Source organism: Orcinus orca, chromosome 8 (assembly GCF_937001465.1).
Source record: "Orcinus orca chromosome 8, mOrcOrc1.1, whole genome shotgun sequence".
Lineage (NCBI taxonomy): Eukaryota > Metazoa > Chordata > Mammalia > Artiodactyla > Delphinidae > Orcinus > Orcinus orca.
Window position 1 is genome coordinate 54202040 of NC_064566.1, and position 20988 is coordinate 54223027.

At 36.5% G+C, this 20988-nt stretch overlaps 1 protein-coding gene across 3 annotated transcripts in view; it reads left to right on the forward strand.

Moving 5' to 3' along the window:
• The window catches only part of ACER3 (alkaline ceramidase 3), a 180544-nt gene that overhangs the window by 52292 nt on the left and 107264 nt on the right, over positions 1 to 20988 (forward strand). For all 3 annotated transcript variants that reach the window (XM_049713619.1, XM_004279821.4, XM_049713620.1), the window contains one exon: positions 18807 to 18917. In XM_049713619.1, coding sequence (XP_049569576.1) covers positions 18807 to 18917 — 111 coding nt within the window. Of the gene's footprint in view, positions 1 to 18806; positions 18918 to 20988 lie in introns of those variants that run through there.

Genomic DNA, 20988 nt, shown 5'->3' on the forward strand with positions numbered 1-20988 from the left:
TTTTTGTTCCGAAGTAAAAACCTGGAAATAACATAACTGTCCACCAATAAGGGATTGATTATATAAATTATAATATATCCATAAAATGTAATACTATGTGATCATTTGTTAAAATGATAGGTCTCTATTTATAGATTAAAAATTGTTCATGTAATACTTTTTCTTTATTTTTATCTTCCAGTTTTATTAAGATATAATTGACATACAATGCTGTATAAGTTTAAGGTATACAGCATAATGATTTGACTTCCATGCCTCATGAAATGATTACCACAATAAGTTTAGTGAATATCCATCATCACATAGAGATACAGAATTAAAGAAATAGAAAAATTTTTTTCCTTGTGAGGAGAACTCTTAGAATTTATTCTCTTAACAACTTTCATATGTAATATATAGCAGTGCTAATTATATTTATCATGTTGTATGTTACATCGGTAGTACTATTATAGTACAGTTATCGTATAACTGGAAGTTTGTACCATTTTACTACCTTCATCCAATTCCGCCTCCCCCTACCCCCCACCTGTGGGTAACCAAAATCTGATCTCTTTTTCTATGAATTTGTTTTTGAAGTACAATTGACCTACCACACTATGTTAGTTCCTGGTACATAACATAATGATTTGATTATTTCTAGACATTTCAGAATGATCACAATAAGTCTAGTTACCATCTGTCACCATACAAAGGTATTATGTAATTATTAGCTGTATTCACTACACTGTACATTTCACACCTGTGACTCATTTATTTTGTAACTGGAAATTTGTACCTCTTGATCTCCCTCAGCAATCCCTCTCCCCTCTGGCAACCACCTTTTTGTTCTCTTATCTATGAGTCTGTTTCTGTTTAGTTATGTTTGTTCATTTGTTTTGGTTTTCAGATTCCACATATAAGTGAAATCGTACAGTGTTTGTCTTTCTCTGACTTATTTCACTTAGCATAATACGCTCCAAGTCCGTCCATTTTGCTGCAAATGTCAAAATTTCATTCTTTTTTTATGGCTGAGTAGTATTTTAGTGTGTGTGTGTGTGTGTGTGTGTGTGTGTGTGTGTGTGTGCGCGCGCGCGCGCGCGCGCACGCGCGCATGTGCACGTATCTCACATCTTATTTATTTGGGCTGAGCTGCTCAGCTTGTGGGATCTCAGTTCCTCGACACAGGAATTGAACCCAGGCCACAGAAGTGAAAGCCTGGAATCCTAACCACTAGCCACCAGGGAACTCCCACATCTTCTTTGTCTATTCATTTATTGATAGACACTTAGGTTGCTTCCATATCTTTGCAATTGTTAATAATGCTGCCATGAACATTGGGGTGTGTGTATCTTTTCAAATTAATGCTTTCCTTTTTTTCAGGAGTGGAATTGCTGGGTCATATGGTGGTTCTATTTTTAGTTTTTTTGAGGAACCTCTATACTGTTTTCCACAGTGGCTGCACCAATTTACATTTCCGCCAACAGTGTATGGGGGTTCCCTTTTCTCCACATCCTCACCAACATTTGTTATTTGTGGGGTTTTTAAAAAAATAAATTTATTTACTTATTTATTTTTGGCTGTGTTGGGTCTTCATTGTTGCACATGGGCTTTCTCTAGTTGCAGTGAGCAGGGGCTACTCATTGCAGTGCTTCTCTTATTGCAAAGCATGGGCTCTAGGCACACGGGCTTCAGTAGTTGTGACGTGCGGGCTCAGTAGTTGTGGCTCATGGGCTCTAGAGCGCAGGCTCAGTAGTCGTGGCACACGGGCTTAGTTGCTTGGTGGCATGTGGGAATCTTCCCAGACTGGGGATCGAACCTGTGTCCCCTGCGTTGGTAGGCGGATTCTCAGCCACTGTGCCACCAGGGAAACCTTTTTTTTTTTTTTGATGATAGCCATTCTGACAGGTGTGTTGGGTGATATCTTACTGTGGGTTTTTTTTTTAAAATAAATTTATTTATTTATTTATTTATTTTTGGCTGCATTGGGTCTTCGTTGCTGCGTGTGGGCTTTCCCTAGTTGTAGCAAGCGGGGGCTATTCTTCGTTGCAGTGTGCAGGCTTCTCATTGTTGCGGAGCATGGGCTCTAGGTGTGTGGGCTTCACTAGTTGTGGCACACAGGTGCAGTAGTTGTGGTGCATGGGCTTAGTTGCTCTGCAGCATGTGGGATCTTCCCAGACCAGGGCTCGAACCTGTGTCCCCTGCGTTGGCAAGCAGATTCTTAACCACTACGCCACCAGGGAAGTACCTCACTCTGGTTTTAACTTGCACTTCTCTGATGATTAATGATGTTAAGCATCTTTTTATGTGCCTCTTGACATCTGTATGTCTTCTTTGGAAAAATGTCTATTCAGGTCTTCTGCCATTTAAAAAAATTTTTTTTCTTTTAATGTTGAATTGTATGAGCTGTTTATATATTTTGGATATTAACCCCTTGTAAGTCATATCACGTGTAAGTATCTTCTCCCATTTGGTAGGTGGCCTTTTCTTTTCGTTGATGGTTTCCTTCGCTGTGCAAAAGCTATTTAGTTGATGTAGTCCCATTTGTTTATTTTTGCTTTTGTTTCCCTTGCCTGGGGAGACATATCCAAAAAATATTGCTAAGACTGATGTCAAAGGGCATACTGCCTATCTTTTCTTCTAGAAGTTTTATGGTTTCAGGTCTTACATTTAAGTCTTTAATCCATTTTGATTTTATTTTTTTATATGGTATGAAAAAGTAATCCAGTTTGATTATTTTGCATGTAGCCGTCTGATTTTCCCAGCACCATTTATTGAAGAGGCTATCTTTTCCCCATTGTATATTCTTGCCTCCTTGGTCATAGATTAATTGCCCATATATGTGTGGGTTCATTTCTGGGCTCTCTGTTCTGTTCCATTGAGCTATGTGTCTGTTTTTGTGCCAGTACCATGCTGTTTTGATTACTGTAGCTTTGTAATATAGTTTGAAATCAGGGAGCATGATAGCTCCAGCTTTATTCTTCTTTCTCAAGATTGTTTTGGCTATTCAGGGTCTTTTGTGTTTTCATACAAATTTTAGAATTATGTGTTCTAGCTTTGTGACACATGCCATTGGTATTTTGATAGGGATTGCATTGAATTTGTAGATTGCCTTGAACAGAATGGTCATTTTAACAATATTAGTTCTTCCAATCCATGAGCACAGTATATCTTTCCATCTGTGTTGTCTTTAATTTCTTTCATCAGTGTTTTATGGTTTTCCAAGTACAGGTCTTTTCTTCCTTAGTTAGATTTATTCGCAGGTATTTTATTCTTTTTGATGTGATTGTAAATGAGATTGTTTTCTTAATATCTCTTTCTGATAGTTCATTGTTAATGTATAGAAATGCAACAAATTTCTATATATTAGTTTTGTGTGTTACAACTTTACCAAATTCATTGATGAGTTCTAGCAGTTTTTTTGGTGGTGTCTTTAGGATTTTATGTATAGTATTGATATTATGTCAGTTGCAAACAGTAACAGTTTTACTTCTTCCTTTCCAACTTTGATTCCTTTTATTTTTCTTGTCTTGATTGCTGTGGTTAGGACTTTCAATACTATGTTGAATAAAAGTGGCAAGAGTGGTTATCCTTGTCTTTTTCCTGATTTTAGAGGAAATGCTTTCAGATTTTCACCCTTGAGTAAGATGTTAGCTGTTGGCTTATCATATATGGCCTTTATCATGTTGAGGTATGTTCCCTCAGGGCAATGATACACTGTTAAAGAAAAAGGTTATAGCACCCTGATCACTCTTTGGGGGAGGGATACCTGAATCTTGATCAGAGTAACTTGGAGGTAGTGTAACGGTCCAATTTTTTCCCCCTTGTGCCTAATATATATGAAAATGAACTATTTTAAACCATTTTTTGCATGTTTTAAGGCAGTTCAGGAATTTTTTTATGCCACTGGAGAAAACTTAATGAAAATAAATCATAAAAATGTGGACAGTGTCTTTGGTGAGATTTTAATAGTAATAAATAGCTTGCATTTTTATTAATTTAGTCTAAAATTTTAAATGTACTTTACAGGACTTGTACATTCATGATGTTTAAGTGATGTATTTCAACTCTAAGTAAATGAAGGGTGAATGAAAAATTATATGAAATTAGTTTGGAGTGAAGGATGAATCTGTTAAATCAAATTAATTTGAGAGTAAAGAATGACTCCAGGGCTTCCCTGGTGGCGCAGTGGTTGAGAGTCCGCCTGCCGATGCAGGGGACACGGGTTCGTGCCCCGGTCCGGGAAGATCCCACATGCCGCGGAGCGGCTGGGCCCGTGAGCCATGGCCGCTGAGCCTGCGCATCCGGAGCCTGTGCTCCGCAACGGGAGAGGCCACAACAGTGAGAGGCCCGCGTACCGCAAAAAAAAAAAAAAAAAAAAAAGAATGATTCCATTATATCATAATTGAACTGCATCTAAAATAAAGTCACTTAGGTTTTAAATATTTTTACTATTTTGTAAATTTGATACTAGTTTAATTTGCATGAGGGCAGAGTCTTCTGTTTTCCTTTGTATTCCCTTACATACAATGCTTTTCAGAGTAGATGCTCAGTATTTGCTACTGAATGACTGGATGAATGTAAGGCAACTGCTCTTAAGTTTAACTTAAAGAGATAAGGCATAAATATCTATATTCTGATTTAGTGAAAAGAGAGCTATCTGTGGAAGGCAATCTGTGCTAAGTGCCAGATGAGAGGTTAGAATAAGTGCTGTAAGAAGAGAGTGATCATTTTCAGTAGGGTGATTAGGCAAAACTAACTTTATTTAGTTGGGCCCTGAAAAGAACATTTTAATAAAAATGGAGAGAAAGTAGAAATTATAAAAAATCTTGATTTCATCAAGTATTTCTCCAGAGAGTTTAAGACTGTCTTATTTCCCTTTTTCTGACTCTTTTCTTCACCATGTTTATCTGTTAACTGTTTATTCTCACTGTTCAGCTCTCATCTTTGAACTTTTTTTAAAGTAGTATTATATACAGGTAATGCTCTTTTTGCTATGAGTCTTTCCTCTCCTCTATAACCTCCGTCTGGTTAGGCTAGAGTTTACCTGAGCCATAATTGATATGGAGCTCCCAGGTTCTTCTCTTATCTCTTTACTGCTATGTATTTGACCGTTCTTCCCAAATCTAAAATGTACTTCCTCTTGAATGTAATATGATCATTTCCATTTTTACAATATGTGGTCTTAAAATATTTTTGTTATCACTTACATGCAGTGTAAGTGCAAGTACATGCACGTGAAAGTGTAACTTAGATGTTTTTTAAAAATAATGTGAAAAACCAGTTTTCATAAATTAAATAATGTTTTTGAAGCTACTTTCTGTGCTGCAGAGGAAGTAGGGTGCTTCTTGTATTGATAGTGATAAAGACTTCTTATCTTTCCCTCTTTCAAGGCATAGCTCAAGTGCCACCTGCTTAATGAAGCCTTTCTTGGGTTCCCTTCTTCCATATGCTGTTTGTGCTCTTTGGTCCTGCTTTTCTCCCTTACTTGTTGTTTACCTGTCTGTCTTTTCTACTACATTGTATATATACTTTCTCAGGACAGCAACTACAGTTGCTAACCTTTCTTCCTATCTCCTGATTCAGTGCCTTGCCCACAGAAAATTCTTAATGAATGTTTGTCAAATTGAATTGAATTTGTGTTTATCGCTTTTTAAAGTAAGACATACCTATAATAGTTTCCTGTTTTTATTCTGATATCTATCTTAATTAAAAGCTGCTAAGGAGCTCCTAGTACTATAACATGCATGTATATAATTTTGTTTTTTAAACTTAGTGAATAAGAGCACTCAACTTTCCTTGTTATTGGTCTGGATTGGAAGACAAACTTTCTCCCTTGTGACAGCTGTTGAGCTGATCCAAGTACGAAGGCAGTTCCCAGGCAGCACTTAATTCTTAACATAGCAGGATTGTGGAAGTTCCTATATAATGTTCAGTGGATCTTTCTCATATCAGAAATAATCTTTACATGTGTTATTTGGTCATATTTATTTTCATCATTTTAATTATTTTAAAAGTATTTTTTCCCCTTTTATAGGTCAGGAAACTAAGGCTTAAGCATAAATAAGTTGCCCTCTTCACACAGCTAAAAAGTGGTAGTAGGTATGAACACAGTGTTGCCTTCTATAATTGAGGAGATTAAATTAGATGATCTCCCTGTCTTTTTCTAGCTCCAAAGACTCTGAAGTTCTGGGAATCTTTAACATTATTTGAGCATTTGCATAAACAGTAAAATATTTGACAAAATGAACTTGCTTTGGGGAAAGTACTCGGTTGCTTTCAGGCTCAAATCAGTTAGTTACTGCTTTCATCTAGCTCATTTGCTGACTGTGCAGGAGGGATCCTCACAGTGGCAATGAAGCAGTATAGATCACTTTTTCAGCTTCACCAGGTTTTAATGCTACTATTTTTTGGGGTGGTGGTTACACAATTGTAAATACAACTGAGCTCTAAATTGTCTACCTGGTTGCCCCAGGGCTCTGTATTTTGCCAAACTTGGGAGCACTTTTAAGACTACTGAGCACACTAGCTCCACCTACTGTCAGGCTGAGGCAAACATCTTCCTACTGTATCTTCATTCAGAGTTGTTTCAAACTTACTCTTTTGCACATTACCTTTTTCCCCTGACCTTCTTTCTTATACTTTTGATATTTGAGTTTTCTTTTCACGTGCTAAAAGGTGGATTTACCTGTTAAGAAGTCTTGAAATTATTGAAATGTCATCAGCTTCGTCCATAATTTGTACTGAGGGGAGAATTCAGAGATACTGTGTTTGGGAGTATAAAAATATGGTTTTCAGATTTTTAAAAAAATCCCATAAGTCCATATCAAAACAAGATTCCCTGTAGAAAAAATAGATTTTTCTTACTTTAAAGTTTTAGTACACTACTGTGTGGTATATGAATGAATCTCTAGTTTTCATATCTGGAAAAAACCCTGTTTTTTTTTTTTTTTTTTTTTGCGGTACGCGGGCCTCTCACTGTTGTGGCCTCTCCCGTTGCGGAGCACAGGCTCCGGACGCGCAGGCTCAGCGGCCATGGCTCACGGGCCCAGCCGCTCCACGGCACGCGGGATCCTCCCGGACCGGGGCACAAACCGGTGTCCCCTGCATAGGCAGGCAGACCCCCAACCACTGCGCCACCAGGGAAGCCCACAAAAAACCCTGTTTTAATTGAATCTTCTAGAAGCACCCCAAACTCAATTTAACTCTTTTAGAAGAAATTTAGCCTTTATTTTCTATCATTCCCTTATATTATTAATATTTTAATTTTAAATTACAAGAACAATATAACCACATTGTAGAAAATATGAAAAAAAGAAGAGAAAAAGCCATCATTTTACCATCTTAAGACTCTCTTATTTTGGTGCTTGGGGAACCCTCATCAGGCATAGTTTGGCCCAGCAATGATAAACATATATGTTTTGGTAACAACAAGTTTTATAGTTGTTATCAGTAATAGTTATCAGTTTATTCCCTCTCTGGCCCAAATTCGTCATTTATCTCATGCTCTGTGAAAATGGACCTGGGCCCTTTAATTTGCTTCCTTTGCCAACTAGCCGGATGTTAAGCTTTGTCAGTAGAGGGCGCTGGAGAGACGTTGCAAGAGGAAGAGTTTTCCTTCGTGGTGGTTGTGTGCTGGCTTGGTGGCTTCTTAAGTGCCTGGCTCTTGCAGTGCCAGTGGTTCATTCAGCCTCTCTCTCATACAATGCCCAGATCCTGAAGTTTGCTCAGCTTCTCCAGTGCCAGCTCATGCATTACTGCAGTCAGCAGCACCCAGTGGCCAGTAGCTCCCCACTCCAGGTGATCAGCTTTCCCCCGCATCCCAGAGGGCGGATTAAAGACAAGTTCCTAAGGGTGGATTTTCACTGAGGTCAGCAGGGGCGGCATCACAGCAACTTCTCTGCTATTTGTTGAGCTGTGGTCATGCCCTCTCCCACAGGGTCTGCATCTCAGCCCTGGCTGAGGCCTCTTCTTTTAGTGTTCTGTCTCCATCTTAGGAGAAGTGGCTGTTCCTTACATCTGCTCTTCCTATATTCTGTAGAGTTCTCTTTACTTACTACTAGCCAATCTCTCATTACTCCAGTTCCCTCTTATAGTTAATGATTCCTTATAGTAAACTTTTCCTGTTCAAATTACTCTGTGGCTTATCGCTCCTGACTGGACCCAGGCTGATAGCATTTTTTAACCAAAAATTTTCAGTCCATGGTAATTTTTTGTGCATTCTTTTTGTTCAGTAAAGTTAAATTAGCTAGTATGCATATATCTCCTTATTTACAAAGCAATTTTGCATCTATTTATCTTTAAATCCAATTTTTAAAAAACAACCTTTTGGGCTTCCCTGGTGGCGTAGTGATTAAGAATCCGCCTGCCAATGCAGGGGACACAGGTTCAAGCCCTGGTCCGGGAAGATCCCACATGCCATGGAGCAACAAAGCCCGTGCGCCACAATTACTGAGCCTGCACTCTAGAGCCCCCAGGCTACAACTACTGAGCCCACATGCCACAACTACTGAAGCCTGCGTGCCTAGAGCCTGTGCTCCGCAACAAGAGAAGCCACCACAGTGAGAAGCCCGTGCAACGCAATGAAGAGTAGCCCCCGCTCACCGCTACTAGAGAAAGCTCACGCACAGCAACGAAGACCCAAAGCAGCCAATAAATAAATAAAAACAACCTTTTATTCGTCTTGATTTTATTGTCTTAGCTTCTTGACATTTTTAGTCTTTTTGCTTTTGTGGTTCATCCTTTTTGCGTCCTATTGAAAAATTCTTTGCCACTCCAAGGTTGTGAAGATGTTCTCCCATGTTTTCTTCTAAAGATTATACTGTTTTACCTTTCACATTTAGATCTACAGTACATCTGGAATTTATTTTTGTATAAGAAGTGTGAGGTTGGGGTCCAGATTCCTTTTTTTCCCGTGTAAATATCCAGTTGATCCAGTGCCCTTTATTGAAAAGACTGTCCTTTTCATACTGCACTGCAGGGTCATGTTTGTCATAAATCAGGTGACTGTAAATGTTAGTTTGTTCTTGGAATCTTATCTGTTCTACTGTTTTGTTTATCTGTCCTTCCTAATAGGTCTTGATATCTAGTAGTATAAATATTCTAGTTTTGTTGCTCAAGATTGTCTTGGCTCTTCTTGGCCTTTTAAATTTTCATATAAAGTTTAGAGTCAGTTTATCAATTTGTACCCAAAAAACCTGTTGGGAGTTTTATTGATATTATGTCTTGCACATCTTTTATTAGATGTGTATCTAGGTATGTGACATGTGTTGAGGTTATTGTAAATTATATGTGTAGCATCACAGTGGCAGTTACAGGTTCAAGTTGTTGGTCTGACTTGAGTAAAAAATGTATTTAATACTATATTTACTTAGCTTTATATAGAGATAGAGTGGGTATAGCACCTCTATCTTATCTGGATGCCCAGTGGCTACTCAAATACACAGATTCAAGTATAAAGAAAGAATTCATTGGGAGTGCAGGCAAAAAAGCAAGTCATCTACAAGAGAAAAGTTCAGACTAGCTTCTAACTTCTTCATAGTAATAGTCAATCTGGAAGACAACAGCACAGTACTTACAAACTTTTGAAAGAAAGAGAGACCCCAAAATTTTATAGCTGAGTTATCTTTTGAGTATAAAGGTTAAAAGACAATATTCTCACGCACTCAAGAAGTCAGGGAATACAGCATGTATAAATCCTTGAAAAAACTGTATGAAGATGAATGATGAAATCTAAACAGGTAAAACTTGGTTTAAAACAAAAAAAGCAAAATGGAAAGAAAAGCCATGGGGAAAAAGACTGGAGTTTGGCACTATATCCATTTAAATAGATACCTGAGACTAAAAACAAAGATGAACATACAATCATGATATGACCCAGGAATTCCACTCCTACGTATATACTAAAGAGAATTGAAAACATGACCACACAAAAACTTGTATATGAATGTTCATAGCAGCATTATTTACAATAGTCACAGAGTTGGAAACAACCCAAATGTCCAACTGATGAATGTATAAACAAAATGTGGTATATCCATACAATGAACTCTTTGTCAATAAAAAAGAATGAAGTTCTGGACACATGCATGCTACAACATGGATGAACCTTGAAGATGTTATGCCAAGTGAGGAGAAACAAACACAGAAGCCTACATATTGTCTGATTTCATTTATATGAAGTGTCCAGGATAGCCAAATCCAGAGACAGAAATTAGATTAGTGGTCACCAAGGACTTCGGGGAGAAGAGATGGGGGAGTGACTGCTAATGAGTCTGGGGTTTCATTTTGGGCTGATGAAAATGTTCGAAAATTAGATAGTGATCATGGTTGCACAAATCTGTGAGTACATTATAAACCACTGAATTGTACACATGAAAAGGGTTATTTTTACGATATGTGAATTATATCTTGATAAATCTGTTATTTTTAAAAAACAAGGATGAAAAATGTGGTTTGCAGAACTAAATGTAAATCCTTGACAATGTGAAATATATAGTCCTTGAAAATGTAGATATGACTAATAAAAATCAGTACATAGTGGAAGGGAGGTGGGAGGAAGTTTAGGAGTGTGAATTTCTTTGTTTCATGGCAAGGATGCATATGCTATAAAAATTAACCATGTAAAAATCAGGACTCTAACCTTTCAGTCGGTTCATACTCAGTTTTACTTTTGTTAAAACATTTTTATAAAAGAAGAGCATATCTAATAGCCTTGAAAACTTTGTCTTTTCTTTCTTAATTCCCATCCATTCATCTCTCTCTGTATGTGTAAAACTTAGCAATTCTTTTTTTTTTTGAGCTGCGTTGGGTCTTAGTTGCTGTGCACAGGCTTTCTCTAGTTGAGGCTAGCGGGGGCTACACTTTGTTGCAATGCACGGGCTTCTCATTGTGGTGGCTTCTCTTGTTGCGGAGCATGGGCTCTAGGCACACGGGCTTCAGTAGTTGCGGTGTGCAGGCTCAGCAGTTGTGGCACATGGGCTTAGTTGCTCCGCGGCATGTGGGCTCCTCCCGGACCAGGGATCGAACCCATGTCCCTTGCATTGGCAGGCGGATTTTTAACCACCGTGCCACCAGGGAAGTCCCTTAACAAATATTAATGATGATAATTACTGGGTGTTAGGATATTTGATGATTTAATTTTTTTTACACTTTTATGAATTGTTTAAATTTTTTGCAATAAACGTTTGTCACTTTTTAAAAAAGAGTGAAGTTATGCTAAAATAAACAAACAAACAAAGCTACCATCTACTATAACCATGGTTAAATCAAAAAAGTAAGAAACATAATTTTGTGAATAATACCAGGGGATAAAAGGAGAAACTGCTATCCTCAGGTTTCAGTAAGCATGCATGTATGAATTTATTCATTCTACCAGACTTTCCTGAGTGCCTGCTCTGTCCTTGGTATTGTGCCAGTCAAAAGCATACAGATATGAGTAAGACATGGTTGGTCCCTGCCCCAAAAGTTCATAGTCTTGTTACTTTTTTTTTTTTGGACAGCTCTAATTTTAGAATGTTTTGCCTTGTATTGAGTGGAAATACGCTTCTCTGTAACTTCATTGAATTTAATTTTGATGTTTTATAGCCATAGCAAGCCTCATTCACCTTTAGTTTAACATTCCTTTAAACTTTGAAGTTGATATTTGAAGACAGCAGTCATGCCATTCCTCATATGACATGTTTTATTTTTTAAGTAAACGATTTCTTTGTTTTAGTATCTCTCTCAGTACTTAGGATCTCTGTTTTGTTTAAAGTAGGGTTCCACAAATACGTAAGCATTCCAAAAAGAAGCTGAATTAAAGCAGAGAGAAGTAGGATGGTCACTATCCAGCTCTTTCCATTTTTACCTCTAAGTATTGCTTTGAGGTAGTATATTGAGATTTTCCCCCCAAGAATAGTGTACTGTCATCTTTCTGTCTTTGGATCTTTCTCTCAGAGTTGTCCTTATTCTGTCTGTCACAGTAGCCTGTATTTGTGGTCTGCAATTCCTCATTCTAATTTGTAAAACTTTGTGTTATCCTTAATTGAATTTAATGTAGTTTGTGGGACCGTCCCATATCCTCTACCTTTAGAAGTGTATTTCTGACTTCCAGAGTATTGACATCTCAGCTAAATTTAATATTATCTGGACCTTTGGTGATGTTTCATTTCCTTTATCTCTGTCATCAATAAAGATTTTCATTAGTTTGAATCCTAGGGCTCTCCTAAATGGCATAATATTCAACATCTTCCACAGGTTTACTTAAAGTTATTGATAACTGCTGTTTGGATATATATCTTTCAGTCTGCCTGGCTCCCCACCTTATATTTTCACACTTCACCTAGGCAAATTACTTTGTTATTTGTATAATCTGGAATTTACTTAAAACATTTTTAATAGAATACTCTTTGATATAATTTTTTAAATGTTAATAAGGGTCTTCTTTGTGCAAACACTGTGCTAGTGCATTTAAGGAGAGGAACATTGGCTGTAAGGACAGATAGACCTGGAATAAAATCTTGGCTCCACCATTTGCTTATTGTGAGAATTTGGGTAAATTATATAATCCCGTAGCTTGACTTTGTTTGTTTAATTGGGCGATAATATTTCACAATATTGTTATGAAAAGCAAATGTTAGCACGTGTAAAATGTGAATTCCAGTACCTGGTCCTTAATAATAGGCTCAGTAGATTTTATTGTTCCTTTCTCTCCTTTCAGGGTCTAACTCAAATCTTATCACATCTGTGAAATTATCCCCAACTATTTTATTCCCTTTCTAAAAGTTTCTTTAATTTTTATTTTATTAAAGTAATGCATTAAAAATAGATAAAAATCCAGCCTGTGCTAAAAAGACTTGTAACAAAACCAGAAAGCAGTGCCCTTCCCTAACTCTTTCCTCTCTACCCTCCATTTCTAATCCCCAGAGGCAAAACTTTTTTTTTTTAAAAAACAGCTTTATTGAGGTATAGTTGACATGCAATAGCAAGTGCCTATTTAAAGTGTACAAATTAAGTTTTGTCATATGTATACACATGTGAAACCATCACCACAATCAAGACAGTGAACAGATCCATCACGTCCAAGTTTTCCCATGTCCCTTTGTAAGTCCTTCTCCATCCTGCTCTCTCTTCTACACCAGCCCTACCCACAACCACTGGTCTGCTTTCTGACACTATAGTATAGGTTAGTTTGTATTTTCTAGACTTATATGAAGTGTTTTAATCCTTGTCTGCCAATTCTAACATTTGTATCAGTTCTGGGTTGGTTTCAATTGAGTATTTTTTTGGGTTGTTTTTCTTCCTTTTTGTATGCCTGGTAATCTTTTTTTCGGCGGGGGGGCTGTGCCATGTAGCTTGTGGGATCTTAGTTCCCTGACCAGGGATGGAACCCATGCCCCCCGCACTGGAAGCACAGAGTCCTAACCACTGGACCACCAGGGAATTCCCTGCCTGCTAATCTTTTTTTTTTTTTTTTTGTGGTATGCGGGCCTCTCACTGTTGTGACCTCTCCCATTGCGGAGCACGGGCTCCGGACATGCAGGCTCAGTGGCCATGGCTCGTGGGCCTAGCTGCTCTGCGGCATGTGGGATCTTCCCAGACCGGGGCATGAACCCGTGTCCCCTGCATCGGCAGGCGGACTCTCAACCACTGCGCCACCAGGGAAGCCCCCTGCCTGCTAATCTTTAATTGGATGTCAGATATTGTGCTTCTTACCTTGTTGGGTCCTGGATATTTTTTGTATTACCATAAATAGGCTTGAATTTTGTTCTAGGATTCAGTTAAGTTACTTGGAAATAGTTTGATCCTTTCGGATTTTGTTCTAGCTTTACTGAGGTATAATTGAAATATAACATTATATAAATTTAAGATGTACAAGCGGTTGATTTGATACACATATTCATAAAATGATTACTTCCATAGCATTAGCTAACACCTCCATCCCGTCACATAATTTCCATTTCTTTTTTGTGTTAAGAACATTTAAGATCTTCTCTCTCAGCAACTTTTAAGTATATAATACAGTATTATTAGCTGTAGTCACCATGCTATTCATTAGATCCCTAAACTTGTTAGTCGTGTAACTGGAAGTTTGTATCCTTTGAAAACATCTCCCCCATTTCCCCCACCCTCAGCCTCTGGTAACTGCCACTCTATTCTCTGTTTCTCTGGGTTTGGCTTTTTTAGATTCCACATATACGTGATATCATATAGTGTTTGTCTTTCTCTGGCATATTTCACTGAGCATAATTCCCTCAAGTTTCATCCAAGTCGTTGCAAACAGCAAGATTTACTTCTTTCTCATGGCTGAAATGATATTCTGTTGTATATATATACCACACCTTCTTTATCCATTCATCTGTTGATGGACACTTAGGTTGTTTCCATATCTTGGCCATTGTGAATAATGCTGCAGTGAACATGGGAGTGCAGGTGTCTCTTTGAGGTTCTGTTTCATTTACTTTGGATATATACCAAGAAGTGGGATTGCTGAATCATACGGTAGTTCTATTTTTAATTTTTTGAGGAACCTCCGTACTGTTTTACTTAGTGGCTATACCGTTTTACATCCCACCAACACACGTTTTACAACCCTTTTCTCCACATTCTTGCCAACACTTATCTTTTTTAAAAAATTTATTTTATTGAAGTATAGTTGATTTACAGTATTATGTTAATTTCTGCTTACAGCAAAGTGACTCAGTTATGCATATATATATATATATATTCCTTTTCATGTTCTTTTCCATTATGGTTTATCACAGGATATTGAATATAGTTCCCTGTGCTATATAGGGGAACCTTGTTGTTTCTTCATTCTCTATATAATAATTTGCATCTGCTAATCCCAAACTCCCAATCCCTCCCTCCCCCACCACACCTACCCTTTGGCAACCACAAGTCTGTTTTCTGTGTCTGTGAATTTGTTTCTGTTTTGGTAGATAAGTTCATTTTTGTCATATTTTAGATTCCACATATAAGTGATATCATATGGTATTTGTCATTCTCTTTCTGACTTCTCTTAGTATGGTAATCTCTAGGTCCATTCATTTTCCTGCAAATGGCATTATTTCATTCTTTTTTCTGGCTGAGTAGTATTCCATTGTGTATGTGTACCATATCTTCTTTATCCATTCATCTGTCCATGGACATTTAGGCTGTTTCCATGTCTTGGCTATTGTGAATAGTGCTGCTATGAATATAGGGGTGCATGTATCTTTTTGAATTATAGTTTTGTCCAGATATATGCCCAGCAATAGGATTGCTGGATCATATGGCCACTCTATTTTTAGTTTTTTTTAATTTTTTAGAAGATGTTGGGGGTAGGAGTTTATTAATTAATTAATTTATTTTTGGTGTGTTGGGTCTTTGTTTCTGTGTGAGGGCTTTCTCTAGTTGTGGCAAGCGGGGGCCGCTCTCATCGCGGTGCACGGGCCTCTCACTATCATGGCCTCTCTTGTTGCGGAGCACAGGCTCCAGATGCGCAGGCTCAGTAGTTGTGGCTCATGGGCCTAGTTGCTCCGCGGCATGTGGGATACTCCCAGACCAGGGCTTGAACCCACATCCCCTGCATTGGCAGGTGGATTCTCAACCACTGCACCACCAGGGAAGCCCTATTTTTAGTTTTTTGAGGTACCTCCCTACTGTTTTCCATAGTGGCTGCACCAGTTTACATTCCCACCAACAGTGTAGGAGGGTTCCCTTTTCTCCACACCCTCTCCAGCATTTGTTATTTGTAGACTTTTCAATGATGGCCATTCTGACCAGTGTGAGATGGTACCTCACTGTAGTTTTGATTTGCATTTCTCTAATAATTAGCGATAAGGTGTTATATGATATCTCACTGTGGTTTTGATTTGCACTTCCCTGGTGATTAGTGTTGTTGAGCATGTTTTTCATGTGTGCTTAAATCTTTAATCCAGTTTGAGTTCATTTTGTAAGATAGAGGTTCAGTTTCATTCTTCTGTGTGTGGTTATTTAGTTTTCCCAACACTATTTATTGAAGAGACTAACCTTTCCCCAGTGAGTGTTTCTGTGGTATTAGTTTTAATATCCTCTCTTTTCTCATTTTATTTATTTGAGTCCTCTTTTTTTGAGTTAGTCTAGCTAAAAGTTTGTCAATTTTGTTTATTTTTTCAAAAAATCAGCTCTTAGCTTCATTATTTCCACTCTGATCTTTATTTCTTTCCTTCTGAATTTGGGCTTAGTTTGTTCTTTTTCTGGCTCTTTGAGGTATTATGTCAGGTTGTTTATTTGCGATCCTTTTTCTTAATATAGGCATTTATTACTATAAACTTTCCTCTTAGAACTACTTTAACTGCATCCCATAAGTTTTGGTATGTTGTGTTTCCATTTTCATTTGTTTCAAGATATTTTTTATTTACCTTTTGACTTCTTCTTTCCCGCATTTGTTGTTCAGGAGTGTGTTGTTTAACCTTGACATATTTGTGAATTTCTAGTTTTCCTCCTATTGTTGATTTTTAGTTTTATGCCATTGTAGTTGGAAAGATACTCATGTGATTTCAGTTTTCTTAAATTTTCTAACACTTGTTTTGTGACCTATTATATCATCTGTCCTGGAGAATGTTCTGTGTGTGCTTGAGGAAAATGTGTAGTCTGCTGCCTCTTGGATGGAATGTTTTGTATATGTCTGTTAGATCCATTTGGTTTTAAGTGTAGTTGAAATCCAACTTTTCTGTGTTGATTTTCTGTCTGGATGATCTATCCATTGTTGAAAGTGAGGTGTTGAATCCCCTACTATTGTTGTATTGTGGTCTATTTCTTCCTTCAGATCTGTTGATATTTGCTTAATATATTTAGGTGCTCTGATTTGGGTGCATATATATTTACAACTGATATATCCTTTTGATGAATTAACCCTTTATTATTACATAATGATCTTCTTTGTCTTGTTGCAGTTTTTGGCTTAAAGTCTATTTTGTCTGATATAACTATAGCTACCTTTGCTCTCTTTTGGTTTTTACTTCCATAAAATATCTTTTTTAATCCATTCACTTTGAGCCCATGTATGTCTTTAAAGCTGAAGTAAATCTTTTGTAGCCAGCATGTAGTTGGGTCTTGTTTTTTTATCCTTCCAGTCACTGTATGCCTTTTAATTGGAGAATTTAACCTGTTTACATTTAGAGCAATTACTGATAGATAAGGACTTACTAGTTTCATTTTATTAATTGTTTTCTGGCTGTTTTGTAGTTCCTGTATTCCTTTCTTGCTGTTTTCCTTTGTGAATTGATGATTTTCTGTAGTGGTATACTTCAATTCCCTCCTTTTTGATTCCCTCCAGCAACAATCTTTTGTTGTGTCTAATGTAGGTTTTTGCTTTGTGGTTGCCATGAGGCTTACATAAAACAACTTATAGATATAACTTTTTTCCACACTGACAGCAACCTTGCATACTAAAACTCTACCCTTTTATTACACCCTTTTAGGATTTTGATATCACAATTTACTTGCTTTTTATTTTGTATTTATTAACAAATTATTGTAGCTGTAGTTATTTTTAATACTTTTGTCCTTACATCATTGTACTAGACTTAAGTGATTAATACACCATCATATTACAGTATTACAGTATTCTGAATTTGATTATGCTTAGCTTTACCAGTGTGTTATACATTTTCATATATTTTCATGTTACTAAGTAACATTCTTTCATTTCAGCTGGAAGATCTTAAATATAAGCACTTATAGCTGTAAATTTCCCACTCAGCACTGCTTTTACTACATCCCATTAATTTTGGTATGTTGTGTATTAATTTTAATTCATCTCTTAAGTATTTTCTAATTTGATTGGTGATTTATTCTTTGATACATTGATTGTTTAATTTCCACAGGTTTGTGAATTTTCCAGTTTTCCTTTTGTTATTTATTTCTAACGTCATTCTTTTGTGGTTGGAGGAGATATTTTGTATGATAGTTTATATCTGCCTTTTTAAGTCTATTGAGACTTAATTTATGGCCTAACATATGCTGTATCCTGGAAAATGTTCATGTGCACTTGAGAAGAATGTATGTACTGTTGTTGTAGGGTAGAGTGTTTTGTATATGTCCATTAATTGATATTTGTCCTGATATCAGCTCCTATGTTGAAAATCACAAATTTGGAATTTTGAATGTTTTGTGCCACTATATTCCCAGAATAAATGTATAAAATACTACCCAGAATCAATATACAAAATAGTTTAGCCATCTTTTTCCCCATTTTACTATTTATTTCTGCTATTACGGTTTCTGTTGTTTCTTTGCTATTCATGTTTCAGCTTTGTTTTTGTAAACAGAGGATCAAAAATCAGATCAAGATCCGTTGCCTTTTGTGTTTACTAGAAACAGAAACTAGGAACTAAAAACATTGCCACAAAAATTAAAGTTTAAGAAGAGATGAAAAATGCAAGCTTTGATTTGTTGTCATTCATTTCAAGAGACAAATTAACTCAGCTCTGTATTTTATCTTGTCATACTGTTATCCATGGACCACCCTTTCTGTAGCATTGGTGTAAGCTGCTTTTCCCAGCTCACTTTTTGCTTATCTTTGAGGTTCTTTCTGAGATACTTTTGCTCTTTACCTTGAGAATTTAGAAGTTCCTTTAGTGGATGTTCTGGTTGAAAATTCTTAGTTTCATTTGTCTGAAGGTATCTGTATTTTACTTTGATTTTTGTAAGAAATTCTTGTTGAGTAGAGAACTATTTTCCTTTAGCACCTTGTAAATATCTTTTCATCATCTTTCTAAGAAGACACCTACTTAATTTTTGCTAAGGGCTAACTGTGTATATCTTTATTTAAAGTAATATTGATTAATCTCATTATCTTCTTGTGTGTTTTTTTTTTTCTATAGGGAATACAGTGAGTAACCTGATTATGATTATACCTCCAATTTTTGGTGCAATTCAGAGTGTTAGAGGTGGACTGGAAAAGCGGTACATTGCTTCCTATTTAGCACTCACAGGTATGTATAACACTTCATCTAAAAAATGATGTGAAAAAAAATGATGTACCATATTCAGACAGACTGTTTTTCTCATTCTTTCCTAAAATTGTTTCTCAATTTTGTGTTGTTTATTATACAACTTGAGCACATTCTGAAACTTCTGAATTAAAACTCCACAAATCTTGCCAATATTTGAACTGTATTTTGAATAAATTAAAAAAAAAACCAAGATATTTCAAGCATCCAGAAAAGAACAGGGATAATATAACAAATATATCCATGTATCTCACCATCCTTCTTTGTCAGATCTTAACACTTTGCAATATTTGTCTCAGTTCTTACTTTTTCTTTTTTAAAGAAATAAACTGCTATAGATAAAGTTGAAACTCCCTTTCTACTCCTGCTTGATTTTATTCTCATCTTCCTCCCAGCTCACCCTGCTAGAGTTAACCTCTATACTGAATTTGATTATCATTTTCTCATGTTTTTGTATTTATACTATATATGTATGTATCCTTAAAAATATGAAAAATATCATTCACATATTTTAAAACTTTGTGTAAAGGATATTCTACTATATCTGATCTTCTGCAACTTACTCCTTTTCCTCTACTTGTCTGTGAGACAGGACTGCGTCTTAGTTAGCTTTGTATCCCTATTGCCTGGCAAGTTAGTGGTCCTCAGTAAATGTTACATGGAGGGATGAGTGAACTTTACCAGAGCCTAAGATGGGAAAATCACTCTTTCATGTCCTTGCATTATCATCATAAAGACAAAAATAGCAAAGAAAGTAGATTCTAGTTTGCTTCTTTTATGTAACTTTCTAAATTAAACACAATTTCTTTTGTTTTAGTTCAAGGTAGATATTATTTACACATGGGCAGAAGGGACCTCTAATTACCACAAAACTGTAAGCTGTAGTATATCATATCAGATTTTATATAATTATATTAGTCATTGCATATGAGAGCGTTTAATTTCTGAATCTGCTTCTCATATATGTGGTGTTGTGAGGAAGTTACTTCATTCATCTTCAAAAGGAATACTTGTCCACAAACTTAGCCCTTTGCTTTAATTCCTGGGATGTTTTAAGAATGTTTATAAAATACCACCAAATCACAATCAGTAATAACAATAAGAATAAAAAGATTTGAGGGACTTCCAAGTTGCCCTAGGATAATACTGACCTCCTGAGTTAGAATTTGTCCATTTGTCCTTCTAGAAAACCATGCAGATTAAGAAGGAAAGTAAATAAAACCACACTTAGCCCACACTTTCAGCCTTACTAAGAGAAAAAGAATACCATGAACGTCAAATCATTTTTAAACAAGAAATAAACACCACATTCTAGCAGAACTGTCTTTAATATTTTAGACTTGGGGAGGTTTGAAAAACTATATGGAAAAGAGGAGAGAAGAGTTGAGGGCTTAATCTGACAAAACACCAATAGAAAGAGAAAGCTTCATGATAAATGCAAAATTTCTGAAAACGTTATGAGACCTGGTAAATCATAGTACTTGATAAAGTACACAGTACTTTAAAGTACATAGTAAAGGGCTTGAAAGTGTACAAGACCTAAAGTGGCAGTTTGGGAAAGGTATTACTTCTGGGAAAGAAATAACTAGAAAGAGGAAGATAGCCATTGGAAATGTGTAAGTGTAGGGAAAGAAGGAAGTTAGAGTGAGGAATTAAGATCCTACTGAAACAACACAACTATAAAATACATTAGACGCTTCTCCCTGCACCCCGCCCTGCCACCAAAACAAATAAATGTATATGAAAAAGGACACTAACCTTTACTATTCAGAAGGGGGCAGGCTTGAACTTGAAATCTTTTAAGCCACCCCAAACCTTTACTCTTTCCACAAAGTGGAACCCCCGCAAAATCAGTCTACATCCATGCAAAGCTACTGTAATAAAAAAACAGAAAATGAGAGTCAATACCTTTTGGCTCATGGATGTTCTTTCCCCACAACTAATTATAAAGCAGAAAGAAACTGCAGCACAGTACTCCTAACTGAATTAGCCTCAAACCAATAAATGAATAAAAATTTAAAAACTAATAACACCTATAAAAATTAATTAAAAA